Source organism: Crocodylus siamensis, chromosome 7 (assembly GCF_052110815.1).
Source record: "Crocodylus siamensis isolate JL-2025a chromosome 7, ASM5211081v1, whole genome shotgun sequence".
NCBI lineage: Eukaryota > Metazoa > Chordata > Crocodylia > Crocodylidae > Crocodylus > Crocodylus siamensis.
This window is the reverse complement of record NC_143401.1, coordinates 35680681-35698914: the sequence shown is the minus strand read 5'-3', so window position 1 is coordinate 35698914 and position 18234 is coordinate 35680681. Positions and strand designations below refer to the sequence as shown.

Here is an 18234-nt window from a genome sequence, read left to right as displayed (position 1 = left end):
CAGGAGCACTGGCTATTAGGGCTGTGCAAAGCTTTGGTTGCTGATTCAGTTCAATGGAGATTCAGCCCGATTTGGTGGCTGAATCTCCAAATTCTGATCAAATCAGGAGACCCACTAACCTCTCCAACTCGAATTGGAAGCCTCCAAATTTGAAGGGATTTAGCGATTCGGCCACAGACACAGCTTTATATGTTTTTCTACATACCTCAAGGTACCAGGTGTGGCTCATGAACACTGAGATGGTGGGACAGATGGAGTAACCTATGGGAGTGTTTGGGAGGGAGTGCGGGGGTGTCCCCTGCACACTTGGTGGCAGACCTGGAAGTGGACCAGAAGTACTTCCAGTCCACTTCCGGGTCTGCCAGCAAGCATGCGGGGGACCTCTTTGTGCTCCTGTGGGACACTCCATGTGCCTCACAATCTCAGCATTCGTGAGCCATGTCTGATACCTCAAGGTACATAGAAAAAATATATAAAGCTGTGTCTATGGCCAAATCGCTGGTTTTCCAAATAAGAATCAAATCTTCAGATTCGGCTTAATTGAATCAGGACAGTGATCCAAATCAGCAAATCAAATCAGTCCCCCAAATCGGGCTGAATTTGAATCAGAACTGAATACTGCCTGCTTTGCACACCCCTCCTGGCTATTACTAATTTTACCAGGAATGGTAAGAAAACTTACTCACTACACTGTCAAAGTGACCAATCTAGTAAGCACTGGTTTTGGTTTTTTACTACAGAATAGAGCAATACCCATAGATGTCCTGGCTCTATCAGATTGACATAAACATGTACTGTAAATAAAGAAGACTAATCATTTAGAAGTCATTTTATGAAATATTACTATTGTTATGAATCTGGGTAGCGAGCTATGAAAGCCATTTTACCTTCTCTATTCAAAGAACTACAGGATATTTTGAGGACTAGAAATGAATTCAAAGCACAGCAAGTTTGTTGGTTGGATATGTACATGAATAGCTGTACGGTAAGACTTTTGTAAGTGGCAGTTGACTTTGATTCTAAGTTATTTCTGGAAGCAAGATTTAGGCTCTCTGAAAAATGTTGTCTGTAGTCACAGCAGAAGAAAAACTAAAAATTTTGAAACAAAGGATGAACTTTTGAGGCAGACCATTGTCTCCTGCAGAAAGAAAGGATCAATAATACTAATTACTATAAGTAAAGACATGCAAGGAAGTATCATTTCATCTAGGATATCAATGCACTTACACAGAATGATTTAGAGGAATGACGAGTCAGTAAAAAGAAATTAGGCTTTGGCTGTTTCCCATCTATTCTGCTACCGCTAGTAGCTAGCTGTCAGGGTGGGTGCTGCAAACTCTCAGTTAATACCAGGCATGGATTTTGCAACCTACATTACACAGATGAATACTTTCATCTTTGTGGCTAGTCGCAATACAATATTTGGAAAGGTTAACAAAGCAGGTTAACTAGTTTCAACAAATATCTTTAACTTACTTCCTGTTTCCCACTCCAAGTGCACAGCTGCGCGCACACGTACGTACACACACACACACACACTTTCCTTTTAGACTTGAGTTCGTATACCTTCTTATCCTACCATCACCATGAAAACGATCCTCTGTGCCTTTAAAACTTCTTGCTAACTTAGATTTGATTTGTTTGGTTGAATGACTTTCTTTGTCATTTTCTCACTCTCCGTCTACCACCCCCACTCCTTGCATCAGACATTTCATGTGGAAGAAGTGAATAATCCCTTTCAGACCTCAGTCTATGCTGCTGATGTATGCACAGCCTTTAATCTAAGTAAAGAAATCCTGGGGAAAGCTAATCGTAGTGCCAAATGAGTTCTGAGGCAGTGAAAAGATGACAGGTTTTGTATCAAGGGAAAGTAGCTGTCCCTACTGGGTTGTGACTGTGAGCCTTTAAAATCAAAGACATATGCAAGGCTGCCACCTTTCAGGCAAAAAAAAAATCCATAGACAACCACTTTGGACTCTTGTGAGTCAAAGAAAGGTGTACACTAATGGATTCTTCTGTTTGCATGAACACACTCTCATTCTTTTGTGCTTCTCTTCCTCTCCCCTCCCCCTAAAGATAAATAAAAAAGAAGTCTGTTCTGAAAGTCTAAGACAATTTAAAAGCTTCGCATTAACTACTTTACCTATAAAATTCTAACAACCAAAACTAAATAATCTGTTTTCAGAAAGATGCAAACCTCTCAAAAAAGACTTATGACATTTTCCTTGTCCTCCAATCTCAAAAAAAAAAATAGTCAGGTCCAATTTGGGGAGTAGGCATGAGACAAAACCATCACCACTGAAATTTTTATTTTGAAGGGGAAATGAAAGAGCTGGCTTTAATAAAACTTGAAAAGTTGCAGAAAGTATCACTTTTTAGACAAAGCCCACATTTACATTCCAGCAGTATTCAAGCTTCTACACAGTAAAACGAAATAAGCATTTAGCTTAACTGAAATGAAACAGTAATGAGAAACATGACACCCTTTCATGAAAAGAATTGTACATTATTCAGCAGAGATTAGGAAGAGGAGCAATGTGGAATTGCCCTTCAAAACCGCCAGAGGTTTAGAAGCACTTAATTAAGGTCAGTCATGTACAGAGGTCATAAATATAAATCCTAAATAGAAATTTAGTTTTCACAGCAAAGGGGTCCTGAACCAACTAGATTCTCGGTTAGTAGAACTGTCTCTAGAGTTCCATTGGTATGAATTTATATACCAATTTGTACCAGCTGAGGATCTGGCACTTGGTATGCAGCATTCATTCTCTTTGCCATATTACAGCAAGTTTCACTTGCATCACAAGAGGATAAAGAAAAAAAGCACGGTCCTGACTACAGTCAAGTTCAGCCATTCTTCCCAAAAACAGTTTTTTTCATGTTCCAGTATTTGTACTTCAGAAAAGTATCTGCTTCTTGCCTCTATATTTACCCTAATGAACATATCACCGCCAGGCACTTTCAAGGTGGCTACCCAGGATATATAGGCATTAAGGGAATGGAGAAGTTAAGAAGAAATGAAGGAGAAGTCCCTATGAGAGGACTATATGATGTTTCCTTTCCATTAGAGGATGCACAGATCAGATAAGAGATTGCAAGCTGATGGAATTGTAAGATATGAAAGGTGTGATGCATGAAGACAAAAGGGACATGAGTTTCAAGATTCCTTCCCCCCCACACACTGTTTTTTAGTGATATAAGTATTATGGGGACAGCACAGTATAAAAGCAGGAACCTGAATGAATTATTGTCTTCTGATTCTCCCCAGTGTTAAATAGGTAATAACTCATTAAGTCAGCTGGCATTCCACCCCATACCAAGAGTACAAATTCAAAATTGGAACTCTTACATTTTGGAAATTAGTTACACAGAAGGGCCAACAGTTTCTCTGGTCTAAATTCAGAATTATAAAGCCATTGGGACAAATGAAAACTGTCACCATCCTGGAAGAAGTACTTGGATGAAGATGGAGGAAATGAGTCCAAAGACTTTGCTGATCCTTTCATCTAGTTTAAGTTAATTTGCAATAAAAGATGGTTCAGAGTAGATATAAAAGTGGCATATTAGGTACCTTTGGCATCTTTGCCTAATATAAGAGCAAGCTTTGTGCCATTGAAGCTTGTGGATGATGATTGTACCCTTGCTACTATTTTTATGCAACTTGGTTGAAATTTAAAACTTCAAAAGGCAACAATAGTGCTGTGTGTCTATTCCCAACCACTTGTTTTCTCTTCTTTCTTAAAGATGGTAATTGCATACGGATGGTGCAGCTAGGAATCGTACATCAGCTTTTGGACCTTCTAGAAAAACACATGGACAATGGGGATGTCTCTATTCAACATGCTGCACTCAGTGCACTTCGAAATTTTGCTATACCAGGTAAATGGCTTTAAAGTGATAAACCCTAAACAATTTGTATTTATGTAGGAACAGTCATAGCTTAATCAAAATCCCAGTTCTGGTGCCTTCAATTCTGCCAGGTACCTGAGGTTTTTTTCTACAGGCTTATGAATGCAAATAACTCAATGGGATTACATGTGTGCATAAAGGTAAAGAACCTAAAAGCATAAGCAGAGACTTGATAACCTGTACTGAAATGGTTTAATATTTCACACTAACACTATAACAATAAAGAATCACATATGTACCTTAAACTGTAGGAGAAAAATATTCTCTTGCACTGTCTCTTCAGGAGATTTTACAAAACTGCTCTCCCCTTTAAAACTAATGCTCATTTAGAACAAGTCAGAATTTGGTCTACATACTAAAGATCCAGGAATCTTTAATTCCTCTGCCTGAAAAGGGTGTTTGTACCTGAAAGCTTGCAAAAAAGAATTTTTCCAACTATTTTAGTTGATTTAATAAAAGATATTGGATTTATCCAAAGAACCTTGTTTGCCTATGTCCTTAGACCAACACAACTACAACCAACATCCTAGGAATCTTTAACAAACACATCAGGGCACTGGTTCTGGGCTTTCTCTCATGTCAGATTCATTCCAATAGAAGGATGAAGTTTGAACCAGGAATTAATTGAGCTGAACACATAACACAGTACAGTGCCCACCAACATCATTTTGAGTCACAGGTTTAGTATTGGCGCAGAGTGGAAAAAGCTCCCAGTACTACTTTCTGCAAGAGCAAGATTTTCTTGGAGGTCTCTTATGCAGGTACTAAAATAGGGCTGTTTATCTTCTGCATAGCTTAAATAATTGCTAAACCTGTGTTAAAATAAAGCCAATTGGTTCCATAGAATAACTGTGTACCTCTCCCATTACCTCTCCTCCACTCGCTCCTTTAAAACTTGGTAAACTGTCTGCCCTCTCTAAAGAGAACACGCATCATTCTAGAAATGTATTAATTTCTCTCAATCCCTCTGTTAACAGTTAGGTTTGTGCTAACATAACTTGTTGAATGAGAGCAAGTCACCATGAAAAAAAATTGTTTAAAGCTTTAATGCAACGTAATTCTCAACATGGATTCATAAAATAGAAGGGACCTATCACTTGTCCTTAAACTGTCAATAATTATTTCAGGTGAGAAAAGTTTTCTAAAACTCCCTTATGTAACTTGTGCAAAGACGAGCAAACTTCAGTCAGTGCACAGAGTCCTGTATAGGTGTTTCTGCATGCTAAGTATACATCATTGCCCATAATGGATTTAAGCCACCTTTTTCCCCCACTTAGGGAACATATGGCATTGCATGACAAATGTGGCTATTACTGAATAAAGCAGCTTTAGTTACAGGTGTCTAACGGGATTAAGTTGACAAGCTGTCCATGATATTACAGAGACAAATCCCAGATAATCCATATACAGCCCTACACAGGAACTACTGTGCTGTGATGCAGGCAAGAATCAGGAGCAGAGACACAAATATTTTATTAAGACAAAGGAAATGGCATGGTTAACAATAACCTGAAAGATAAAGGGGGGGCACCCTTAGAGACTTAAATGGTTAGTTTCTATGGTTCTACCCTGTCCTGTCTTCTGCCTGACTTCAGCCCAACATGACTGGCCACCTCTGTAATAGCCTGGCAGTGGCAGATAGTCAATACTACTTCTGGTTTTTGTGAGACCTACAACAATAATACTTACATTTTCTTCCAGACAAAAATCCTTGAGCTAATACTCATGCTTGTATGCAGTAACAATAAGCTATTCGATGAACAAAGCACAGATACCTTGGTCTCTGACCTAACCAACATTTTCTGCTTTCCAGTACCTGGATACCTAATGCTGACTCTCCACTAGTTCTCTGCCACAACCAGGCACCTGTTTTTCCTTAATATCCATTAGGTAGTCCTCAGGATCATTTGTGCCAGGCTCTGCTTCAGCACTGAGAGTACTTATCCTGAATCTGCTTTTTAGAAGAGATCTACCCCTTTCCTTTGTGCTGTACCTACCTACAGCAGCACAATGAGGACACTTAGCAGTCTGAGCATTGAATCTGTTACAGCCATCTCAGATAGGAAACAAGAGTGGCTGTTTAATACTGCACAACAACATTACTACACAGCAATAAGGCTGGAAGAGAAAGAAAGGGACACTCCCTTTATAGCTAAAGCCGTAAAGGTAACTTAAATGGGCAGGATATAGTTACCTGCTTTAGAATACAAGGCAAGAGGTTGAAAAGTTCCTAAAGGTGATTAAATATCCTGCTCCCATTGCCTTAACTTTGGTAATATGTGCCATAGGATCTTGAAAGATCACAAGTACTAAGGATATTTACTAGGTGCTACGATGGTACAGTTTCTGCTGACAGCTTGCTGGACAAATGGGTTGATACCAACTCAGGGGGAAGGCCATCCCCCATGGCTAAATACCAAGCCCAACTGGGTACCTGGGTGTTCCTTAGAGGTTTCTTATCCGAACAATGAATAATCCTGACTTGGTATAAAGAATCTAATGGATTAATAGAACAAGGAAATGTAGTGACAAAGCTGCAGTTTAATTCCCGTTTCATCCCCTGCTACGATAAACCAGCACATCTTAATGGCTTATGCAATTCTGCTTCAGTGTGCTGAATGATCAAATATTTCTATATTGATTGGGGTTTAATTTAATTTTGGTAATCTTTATTGTTCAAAAACTGATTACAAACAAACCCAGATTTTTTGAAGTGTGAGTTTCTTGCGGGAAACTAGCACACTGTGATCCAGAACATGAAAAGGGGGGTGGGAGGGAATCAAACATAGGGGTTTGATGAAATAAATATGTCAATTACTACAAGACATGGAAGGAATTTAATTAAACAAATTATTTTTTTTTAAAGAAAGCAACAGCCCAGATGTGATTTAAACATGGAAAAGAGGGCGCTTACAAGTTCTGTGAAATCCTCTTGCTAGCCGAGTTATCAGCTCTAAAACAAACATCAAAATAGGAAAATTATCAACAAAAACCTATAGTTAAACCACACTCCCCATCAGCTTTGATACCACACTGGCTATACCTGGAAGAGGAAATACAATAAACAAAAGCATACTGAAGGAAAGTCAAGCAGAACATTAAAGAGAAATCAATTAAATAGGTTCTAAACCTTATGGATGGGCACAAGAGGTGTCCTTAATTGATTCAAATGCAGAGTGGTGCCAAGGGGATTTTTCTTGTAAATTCTATTATGCTCAAGTGGCTGAGGTTTGAGTCTGTGCCACTGGAACTGAAGGAAATTACAAACAAGTTAATTAACAGTTAGTGTCTGTTTCTCAGTATGCCCAACAAGATAAAGGAGGAAAAAAGACAGAAAAAATCCTTGTCTAATTCAGTTACCCCAAGCAAGGAAAAGTGCAAAGCAGCTCAAGAGAAAATGACTATGGAGGAAACAGACTTTAGTTGCATGACTTAAGTAACATTGCAAAGGTCCTGTGCTTTCAGAACAAAAGGTTCTGTCAATTACTTCTACTGCATCCCATTTTGGATAGGGCTGAACAAACTGGAATTAGTCTTCTGAAGCTAGCCCCAGGTGGGTGGTAATCCTCCAAAAAAAGCAAATTTCTGCATTATGTTTTTCTCTTTTTATGCACCTTCTTCTGGCCAGGACTGAAACCAGAAGTATCCAAGTATTACGAGAATACGGGTCCCTATGAAGTTTCGAGTTTCGCATGACCCAAGAGTGTAGTAAAGGTTCTTGCCCTTAACATGCCAATTTAACCAACCTAGACTATTAGCAATTAACTTACTGTTAATATTTAGAAGCATAGATTCATAGATGCTAGGGTCAGAAGGGACCTCATCAGATCATCAAGTCCAACCCCCTGCCCTGGGCAGGAAAGAGTGCTGGGGTCAGATGACCCCAGGTACCTATCCAGCCTTCTCTTAAAGACCCCTAAGGTAGAGGAGAGCACCACCACCCTTGGAAGTCCATTCCAAATTTTGGCCACCCTTACTGCGAAGTTTTTCCTGATATCTAGCCTAAATCTGCTCTCTGTCTGTTTGTGACCATTGTTCCTTGTTACCCCAAGAGACACCCTGGTGAACAGAGCATCTCTGATCCCTTGCTGTGTCCCCTTAATGAATTTGTAGGCAGCCACAAGGTCACGTCTCAGCCTTCTCTTGTGGAGGCTGAAGAGGTCCAAGTCCCTCAGTCTCTCCTCATAGGGCTTGTTCTGTAAGCCACTGGCCATACGAGTGGCTCTCTTCTGGACCCTCATCATAGTACCTATTACACTGTCAAGTTGAAGTACTGACTCTCTCTCCTGGAAACTAACATGGTCCAAGCCTGGCCCAAGCCATTGTAATATCCAAGCCCCATGTTAAAGTTTTCCAAATGGCAGTTTAGTTTTTCTGACTTTTTTTTTTAGTGGCTAACAAGATTCAGATGCTGGAGCAAGGTGTAGCAGAGCGGATTAAGATGCTCTTGAGGTCAGAGATGCCTCCAGTGCAGTTTAAACTTCTTGGAACATTGCGTATGTTAACGGATGGACAAGGTATGGAACTACTTTTGTTGTCTTCCTTTTCACTAGTAATTTGAAAATTTTCTGTCAAAGCATCAGAAGACAATGGGCTAACTGCTTGTCTGATAGAACTCCACCTGATATAAGACAGGTTGGAGCACTGTTGTAGCCTTGGCGGTCCAGGAAATGTGAGAGAAACCTTCTCTCTCAGACGTGTGCCCAAGTTTGTCTAATATCTATCCCCACTGTATGGTTTGCCCAGTAAAAGATATCACCCATATAACCCCACTAACACAGAAATATCATACCAGCTGAGAATTTGGTACAGTTTGTCAAGAACTGTGTACCAAAAAAAACTAGAATCCCAAACAATAACTAAGACAGGGAGGCAAAAAGAAATGATATTTCAGTAGCCAAAGCAAGAACTGATGTAAGCCCCGCATAAGCATTTTCAGCTAAGATGCATTAGTGTTTTGGTGATGTAACAGAAGAGAGAATCAGGACAAAAAATAGTCTTCAATTCCTAAAAATGAATTAACAGAAGATTAGGAAATATAAGAGGGTAAAAGGGGCTCTAGTACTTGCCAAAAATCTCTGTACCGTCTTACAGGTTCATCCTACAATTCTGGCTCATAAATCACTTGGATTCTTGGGGAGCACTGTACTAAGACAATACTGTGTCAGAAGCCCAAATTGTGCTATTGTACACATAGGTAGGTTGGCGTGAAACAATGACATTTAATGCATCTAAGTGCCTTTTAAAAACCAAGATACAGGAGGGAGCTCAACTTAAGAACCTAAGTCTGAAAATTGTGTTCTTGGTTTACTGCAAGAAGATAATTCATCCTGACATGGACATATATAGTGTCCTGCCAGAATGTAATCATGCACAGAAGCAAACATAGTGCTGCTGCGATGATATATTCTTGTTACTTCAGTGCAGAGGAGCAGCTATCCTAGAACAATATTCACCATGAAACTTGTGCTTCAGATTTAAGGGAGGGGTACAAAAAAAGGAAACAAGATCAGAAAATAACAATTGGGTTTCTGTCTCAATACTGTCATGTATAGCTGGGCACACAGAATATTGGTTTAAGTAGCAAAAATTCATCAGTTATATCGGGGAAAGCAAAAGACTGATATTTCTTACTGCCATATACCCTACATGGTCATGAACATCTGCACAGGGTGAAGATTAAAATACTACAACTGATTTGGTAGAAATTTCAACAAATTTTTAATGAATAAACAAGGTGCAAGATTGTGGAAATCAGGTATAGAAACTGTGTTTTTGGCACAAAATTTAATGGAAGGTTTCCATTTGCATCTCACCACAGGACTGAATGATATCACTAAGTATAGGGGAGCCCATCATACAAAACCAGTTCTCTCTATAATGCTTTGGAGGACATTACTCAAACTTTAATTGTGTTACAGAGGTCATGCCTTCCGAAATAAGAATATGCTTTAGAGGATACTTCTTCTGAAACAGAAACATGAACATAAACCAACTCTGACTGCTTGGACCCAAAGCAAAACTAGACTCATACTGGTTTTCAACCAGAACAATTCCAGTAATTTCAGCTGAGTTGCTACAGGTTTACACTGGCCAAATGAAATCGGATTTTGGTCTCAGTGGAGACATCTAAATGTTCACTTTACTGCAGAGGTGACTAATTAGCTCTGTAGTAAAGCATCACCATCTACAGGTATGGCACTATTAGGCTGCAGTAAACTAGTTAACTTCACCATAAGATACTGCTAAGGCTGTCCCAGGTTGGGGGTGGGGCAAGTCAGAGTGACTGGCCCAAGCCCCATGCTTTGGGGGGCCCCACAGAGCCAGGTGGAGCGGTTATGGCAACTCCATGCTACTGCCGGCTTTATATCCGGCCACTCTCCCCCCCACCCCCAATGGAGCCCCACACAAGCTAATTTGCCCTGGGTCCTGTACCCTGCTCAGATCGTCTCTGGATACAGCTGCCCAACACAAATACTATCTTACAGCAGAGTTATTTAGTGCACTGAAACACACAGCTGTAGATGGTGGCTAGCACTGGGTAGGGCATGAAGGTGCTACAGAGTGGGAACTGCCGGCCAGCTAGCCCCACATTATAGCATCCTTGTGCCCCAGCCATCCCCTCAGCAGCTCATTGAGCCTCACGTTGCTAGCCTGACCCCCAAGACATCCTACCAGCTGGGGCTATGCCACCCCAGCTCAACGTGATGTGGTCCTGAGCAGTTATATAAATGCTGGTCCCAGAAGAAATAAACTCTGGCACAAACTGCACCAGAGTTTATTCAGGTGCATTAATAGCATGTGTAGATGCATCTAGTGAGATGTAATAATATCTAAAAAAGAATCTTCTCCCGAAATACTGTAGAATGTCTACTGTGAAATAGGAAACATCTAAAAGGCCATTTAAGTTTTAACTTCCCAAAGCAGAAAGCAAAAAGGCCTCCCATCTTTAATTGCCTTATGTTCTTTTTACCCATGAGCTAACATTGACCTTAATTAACTCAGCATGAAACACCCTCATGAACATGTGTCTACTAACAAGTCCCTACTAAATTAGTTAATTTTATTATCTAGTGTAAATTTATTACTCTGACAATTGCTGGGCACGCTGATGCCTGCAGAATTTAGAAGGCAAGGTTCTCTCTAATTATGGCAATCTGGATTTAGAGCTGTCAGCATCATTATATTGAAAAGGGGATGCAGTAACTATTGTTTCCCCAGTGTGCCACACCAGCAGACTTTTATACTTTCAAAAAAGGTCCTTTGGGTATGTGGCTAAACTGTAGCTAAACTTATGTTAAACCAGACACAATTTATTCAAGCCAAACATTTCATAAATTGAAGATATGAATGGTTCCTAATTAGATGTTTGTTGAAAGAGTTTCACTACTGGCAGAGAGCATACAAGTCCAATTGGACCACAACTTGAGTCAAGGTATGAGCAACTGGCAAGCTGAGCAAACCTTTTAAACTAGCTCATTTAACCAACATTGCATCACTTAGAGAAAAGCCTTCTGGACTCTTAACAGGATTATCGTGATCTCTTCAGAAAAGCACAGGATGTTCTAAGCTAGAAACAAAGCAGCTATTCTCTCATGACGTGACATGCCTGCCATTCTGCTGAGATAAGATATTCTCACTCAAAAGAGGAGCAAATAGATAATCTTTAGGCACAGCCACAAGCTCTGAGAACCAGATTACTCTGATTTATTTCCTGTGGATTCTTCAGTATTTTGTGGAAGAGAAATGGAAGACAAGAAACACATATGCACACAAATGCCCTCCTTCCCAAAGCAGAACAGGGATGGGATATGTATTGTGGGTTCCTGTAGATAAAACATGTCTTATGGCCTGTAGTGACAAGCTTCTGGTAGGCCATTGTGATGTTATTTGCCCTGTCTTAGTTGCCAAAGTTTCACTCTTTACAGCATATTACAGATCCCAATACAAAAACAAAAAACAGAGCATGGTCTGGGGCAGTGATTCTCAAACATGCCACAACATGCTTTAAGGGAAGCTGGGAGGTGCATGAGATATCCAGGAAGTGGCCTGGCATGGTCTGTCCCCCCTTATATTGGGGTGACATGGAGCTGCTTGTGGTAGAGAAAGGCCAGCAGAGCAGACAGTGCCTGAACCAGATAAATCTGGCAGCCCATGGAGGGACTCAGGGGAGGAAGAGTTGGTGTCAAACAAGCTGCAGCTCCTTGCAAGGAAGCAGTGCATGAAGCAGGACCTGTAGGGTATGCAAGGTGCAGGCCCTGCCTAGCAGCCATCACAGATCTGGAGCTGCTTCCATGCAGGATACATTGCTGCTTCCTGCTCTAGAGGGAGCCCAGAGCTCAGCCCACCACACACACAAGCTGGCACCTACAGATAAAGAAATGAAGTTGCTCATAAAGAATTGCAAATCTTGGTCCCCATCCTTTAGTCAGACCAGTGCACCTATGTACCTATGGGGCTGTGGCCTCAAAGTATTTTATTTTCTGACTTGTGCCCCATAACTTCAACTTGCCTTTGAAGTAGTGTTTCTGCTTTTCTTCCATGCTTTTAATTAAAAACACAGGACTTCTATAAAAACAACAACCATGGCTTCAGCCCAGAAGGCTGTTCTACAGGTGAATAAAGAGAAATTTGGAGAGATACACACAATAAATCAGTGGCTAGGCCAGGAAAAGGCGGCCAGGCCCCAGCTGGCATAAGTCACTGAGACAGATTTCCTGGGAAACCTGCCCAGATTTGCCCCAATTCCTTTTCTAATACCAAAGGAACATTTTAATTGCTTGGAATATTTATGCTTGACTTAGTTTCCCCTGTAGTCCTGATCTGCTTGTTTGCAGTGCATATTGCTAAGCAAACCCAATAACAGTTCCCTTGTATACAGCTGCAACAGGGGAGAACATGAACAGCAATAAGAATCTGTAAGGATTCTCTTTTCTGGTGCATCCTTCTGCTACCAGTTCAAACCACCTACTTGTCTTTTCAGCTGAAGCTGCTGAGATACTGGGGCAGGACACTACTCTGCTCAACAGGCTTGTGCAATGGTGCAACTCCAAAGACCAAGCTGGTGTTTGTGGAGAGGCAAACCGGCTACTGGCATCACTCTTGAGTCACAGTAGATCCCAGGTATGAAAAGCATTGGTTTAATTCTTTTTCTTTTTGTCATGTGTGTTCATAGCTAGCCTGGTATCCCTGGAGAGTTAGGTCCTCTACTTTACAAACAGGACATAGGGTTTTTCTACACTGCCCCTCCAGAAAGCCTCACTACCAGCCTGACTACCAGCTGACTGTCCCAGGGTAGAACACTTTCTAGAACTCTTCAGTCGTTGGCCTTTAAACTGAAACAACAAGGATGTTCAGTGCCATTTTTGCTGAAGTATGTAACACCTGTCAGCTGGACTGGAGTAAGTTGCATAAATTTCAGGTGTCTGTTGATAACAATTTTAAGTCACTAAACCACCTGGGCTGGATGGGTTTCAGCCAGCAACGTAGAGGTGGAACATTCAAATACTAGTTCCTGAGCCCTCCATGAAGCACTAGGCACAATCTTCTGTTTACATGAGCATATATCTACTCCTCAATCTACATTTTCACTGACTACCTGTCTTGTATGCATACCAGACCAGCCTCTGGCTGCTTTACTTTTCATTCTATCCAGGAAGAGCACACACCAATTGCTGAAACTTCCTTAGCCTGACAAAGGGTTTTTGAACCCAAAAGCTTGCGTAATAATTGTTTTCCAACTATTTAAGTTGGTCTAATAAAAGATATCAGATTCATATAAAGAACTTTGTCTGCCTATATACTACTATCACACTTGAAACAAATATTTTTTTTAAACTGAAAAAAACAAAGACTGTCTGTAGCAGGGCACCAAGATGTGCCTTCTGCTTTAAAGGGCAGAAGCAGCCTGGCCAGGATGCTCAGAAGGCTAAGCAGAGCCCCACAGCTGAGGGTTGCCTAAGCAATGGCCTAATAGGATAATTAGCCCTCACCTTCAATTGAAGGGGTGGGGGGGAGACAGGGCCTCAGGGGACATATAAGCCAATGTCTGTAACTAGCAGGAATACTCTCTCTCTTTAATAACTGCCAAGGAAAGGAGCCTCTGCCTAAGCGAGCTACCTGAGATTAGGTGCTGCCTACTTTGCTGTCTAGAAAAACAGTGAGGATTCAGGGGCTAAGAGATGTGTTGTCCTAAGGGTGCAAGTTTTACCCTCTTAAAGAGACACTGTCATCCTTAGTGTCATGTTGTAGCCCAGGGACTTGTATTTGTGTTATTGTTTATTCCAGTGGATTGGGACGAGGCTGTAAGGGGTGGTTTGGAGGCCTCATTAGTACTTGAAGAAAAGGGCACACAATCTGGGCAGAGCCCACTGATGGGTGCATAGATCCACGTGCCAGAAAAAAGAAAAGTGCCAAGCTAGGCACCAGAGAGAGAGGCTCCAGAGAGCAAGAGGTGCAGAGCCGGGTGCCAGAGCGAGAGGCACCGAGAGAGAAGTGCCAGAGCGAGAGGTGCTTAGCTCTGCTCCAGAGTGACAGGCACCAGAACAAGAGGCGCCAAGCCGGATGCCAGAGCGAGAGGCACTGAGAGAGAGGCACCAAGCCAGGCAGAGTGAGAGGTGGCGACCCAGGTCCCAGAGCGAGAGGCTCCAATAGAGAGGTGCCAAGCGAGAGGCACCGAGCCAGGCACTAGAGCAAGAGGCACTGAGAGAGAGAGGCGCTAAGCTGGGCACCAGAGAGAGGTGCCCAGCTGGGCACCAGAGACAGAAGCACAGAGAGCCAGATACCAGAAAAAGGCAGAGCCAGATGCCAAAGTACTCAGTGCCCAAGTGGTATAGAGACACAGGAGCCAGAGGGCTCAGTGCCAAGGGGGCATATAGAGTTGATAACAACAGTGTAACAGCTCCAAGGCTTGGGACACGATAAAGTAGGGACTGGAGTCATGTAGAATGTTCTGGGGATTAGGGCATTAAGAGGACAGCCTCTTGCCTAGAACCGTCTATTTATTTTCATTACAACAAGGCATGGCAGGAAAGGTGGATGAGACGATGTAGAGATTGGCCTCAGGATGGCCCTCTGTCACACTGTCTCATACCAATCTTTCAGAAATTCTAATGAGTTCACATGCAAAAGGAAAGGATGAATATTGTATTCCTGATTACCAAAACACTGTTAATGTATTACTTAAGGCCTTTATATCATTACCTGAAAATGAAGAAAAAGTTCAGAGGCTCCTGAACTTCTGTTTCCTTTTCAGGCAATGAAATAAGACAGAGTTATAATTTGCATAATATTAGATAAAGCAAATTGAATCTCTGCTTGTTCAAAAGCTGCAATAATGGAAACTTGAAACATAAAACACTAAATGTTAAATACATCTATATACAGATATAAATAAGAGAGCACGTGTGCACTGGTATTCCAAGTCAATGAATTTAAGCTGGCTTTCAAGCAGAGATACGTGACCAAAGGAGAAGAAACTCTGGGCATTTATACACGTGCTGTAGGAGGTAAGCACATGGAGCGTCAAGTGTATCAGCAGTCCCACAGTGAGAATTGGTGGTGGGGGTGCTTTAACTAAAGCTCTAACAAACTTTAGTTAAAGCACCCCCTCTGCCATTTTTCAGTGTAGGGACACTGACACACATGGTGCTGGAGTCTGCTGGAGAGTATTAATTACCACACTCCAGCAGACTCTATTAATAGTCTGCTTTGATTTGCTGTATTTATAGCACGTCAGAGCTGCCTTTCTGCATGTATGTAGGTGTCCTCACTGCACGTGTATAGCTGCCCATGTCCAGCAGCATAGATAAAATACAACACAAATATCTAGGTTAAAGTTTCTTCCATTGCAGGAAATTTATTTGGATCTATTTAGAGACATTCAGGAGTGAAATCTGATTTCCATTCATCACCCCAGTGTAGGGTGGATTACCATGCATCCAGGTTTTCCTGGACATGTCCTCTTTTTGTTTCTCTGTCCTCCATCCAGGCAGGTTTTTCAAATGTAAGCATCAGGGGTTTGGTTTGCCTCTTCTTTCCTGGGGCTTGCCCCAGCAAGGAGCCTCTTGGGCTTGGGGCAGGGGAAAGATGATTGGAGGCTGGGGGATCACATGCTGTATGTGCAGCCCCAGCAGCTGCAGATAGGAGAGTGGGCGGGGGCTGCAGATCAGGAATCAGGGGCATCAGCAAGGACAGGGGGGCTGCGGGTTGGGAGTGAGAGGCACCAGCATAGTCTGGGGGATGGGGTGCAATGGGTCAGGAGTGAGGAATAGCAGCAGAGCTGGGGGAGGGGTGGTGGCTTGGGAGTGAGGGGCAGGGGCGGGGCACAGACATATCGCTGCCCCCTACATAGTTGTGTACCCCTTCCCCTCCTACAAGTGTCCTCTTTTTTTAAATTGGAAATATGATAACCCTAGTCCAGTATTACTTATGGTTCTGATTTTATTCTGTGATATTTTTACCTGACCATTTTTATTTGTCTGTCAACAGGAAGTAGTCAAAGCCATCCAGCAGGCGCAAGGAGTGAAACACCTGGTTTCCATGACTACAAGCGAGCATGTTATCATGCAGAATGAAGCTCTGATTGCCTTGGCCATAGCATCTGCAATTAATTTAGGTACTCTCCCTCTCCCAAAGTGCTGATCTGACTGTTAACACAAAGTTGTCATATTGTCATGTTGTTAATTTTGCAGCAATTTACAGAGCGTATAATAAGGTATGTTTCTTGTCTAAATAAAACAGGCGAAGCAATTTCTAACTATTCTAGAGATAACAGATAAGAAAAAGGAAAGGACAAGGGATTTCTTCAGGATATTGGCTTTAGGATGGATTTGGGTGAAGATGACTGACAAATTGGGGCGGAAAACTATTCTGTGCATACTGAACAGCATGATAGACCACATGCAAGTAAAAGGGGGAATAGAGAGGGAAATAAGGTAAGATTGTGAAGAATAAGTAAAAGGATGTGAATAGGGAACAGAAAAGAAAATACAGGTAGAGACCAAATTATGCAAGGTTTCTTACTTAAGAATGAGGAGTAGGAATTGATTCAAGGAGAAAGTGATATAAGAAAGCATCATACAAGCACGTGACTAGTAAGTAGAAAAGAAGTAGACTAAAGAATCCTGCAGAAATTCTGAATGAAGCAAATTAAAATATTGTCCAATTTACAGTTGTGGGTTGGATTTTCAGCTCTCTGCTGAGCGTTCACAGCTCCCATTTGTTTCAGCTGGAACTTGGTTGTTCAACACCTTTGGAAAGCATCCTTCACAATTATAAGAGAAGAAAACACCATCTCAGAGATGTAATAGCATTTGCATTTGAAAGCATATTTTGTACACTATTAATAGAGGCACAAGACTACAAGAATCCAACATGAACAGCTAGCACCCTCGGTGGTGAAGGCTCAGAAATGAATCTCCTATTGAATTTGAATCAGTGATGGGAGTAATTGATTGCAAGTATAATAAAGATCTATGCAAGGTACATTATATAAATGCTCTGTAGCCTATATCCAAGACCATAAAAATGAGAAAAGGCCAGTAGAGTTGTCAGTACAGTCATTGGGAGTTGATGGCATTCAAAACATCACAAGATTAGGCTCTATCCAGGCAAAAAGACTAGTTGGACTTTTTTTTTAAATCTAGCCTGACAAACTCTTACATTTTCTTATGTGACCCATCCTAGGAATTTCACTTACAATCTTACTCGATTTACAGAAGTCCTTGAAGATTCATTTAAAGAGACAAAGCTGGTTCAAAACTTGCATAAACTTCTACAGGATGAGAGGACAGGTCCTGAGGTGAAATACAATTCAATGAGCCTACTGTACAATCTTCTTAATTCAGGTAATTTCACTTGGACAGCAAGAACCTACCCATTACTATAGAACCATAAACATTCTGTGACCAAAGTATTATCAAACCAGTCATGATGCTGTATCCAAGTAGCAAAACAACAGCAACAATATGCATATTTCTCATTCTTAGCAAAGGACCAAGGTCTCAGTCTTACTTTCTTTGAGTAAGCCTTTCTCTTTGAGAAGGTGGTTGAAATTTCTGGGACTACCTGTGGGTAAAAGCATGACAAGGCAAATCAGTATTGAATGAGCACAGCAAGGCTCATATTGGGTTAAAAGACTTAATCCTCTAAATTTCCCTCCTAGTCCAGATCTTCTTGGATACCAGGCCACCCAACAGTTGTCAGTATATGACACATTAAGTCCAATACAGAACTTGAACCAATGACTGAGATTAACAATATGAGCAGAGGTGAGTTTGGCCATAAGTCTGAAGTAAGCAGCAAAGATATCATTAAACTACCTTC

General features: G+C 41.4%; 1 protein-coding gene across 1 annotated transcript in view; it reads left to right on the top strand.

The window, feature by feature from the left end:
- The window catches only part of LOC149859687 (rap1 GTPase-GDP dissociation stimulator 1-like), a 35507-nt gene that overhangs the window by 14128 nt on the left and 3145 nt on the right, over positions 1 to 18234 (top strand). The window contains exons 5-9 of the mRNA XM_090057346.1: positions 3745 to 3879; positions 8301 to 8426; positions 12893 to 13032; positions 16399 to 16525; positions 17628 to 17756. Coding sequence (XP_089913472.1) covers positions 3745 to 3879; positions 8301 to 8426; positions 12893 to 13032; positions 16399 to 16525; positions 17628 to 17756 — 657 coding nt within the window. The remainder of the gene's footprint in view (positions 1 to 3744; positions 3880 to 8300; positions 8427 to 12892; positions 13033 to 16398; positions 16526 to 17627; positions 17757 to 18234) is intronic.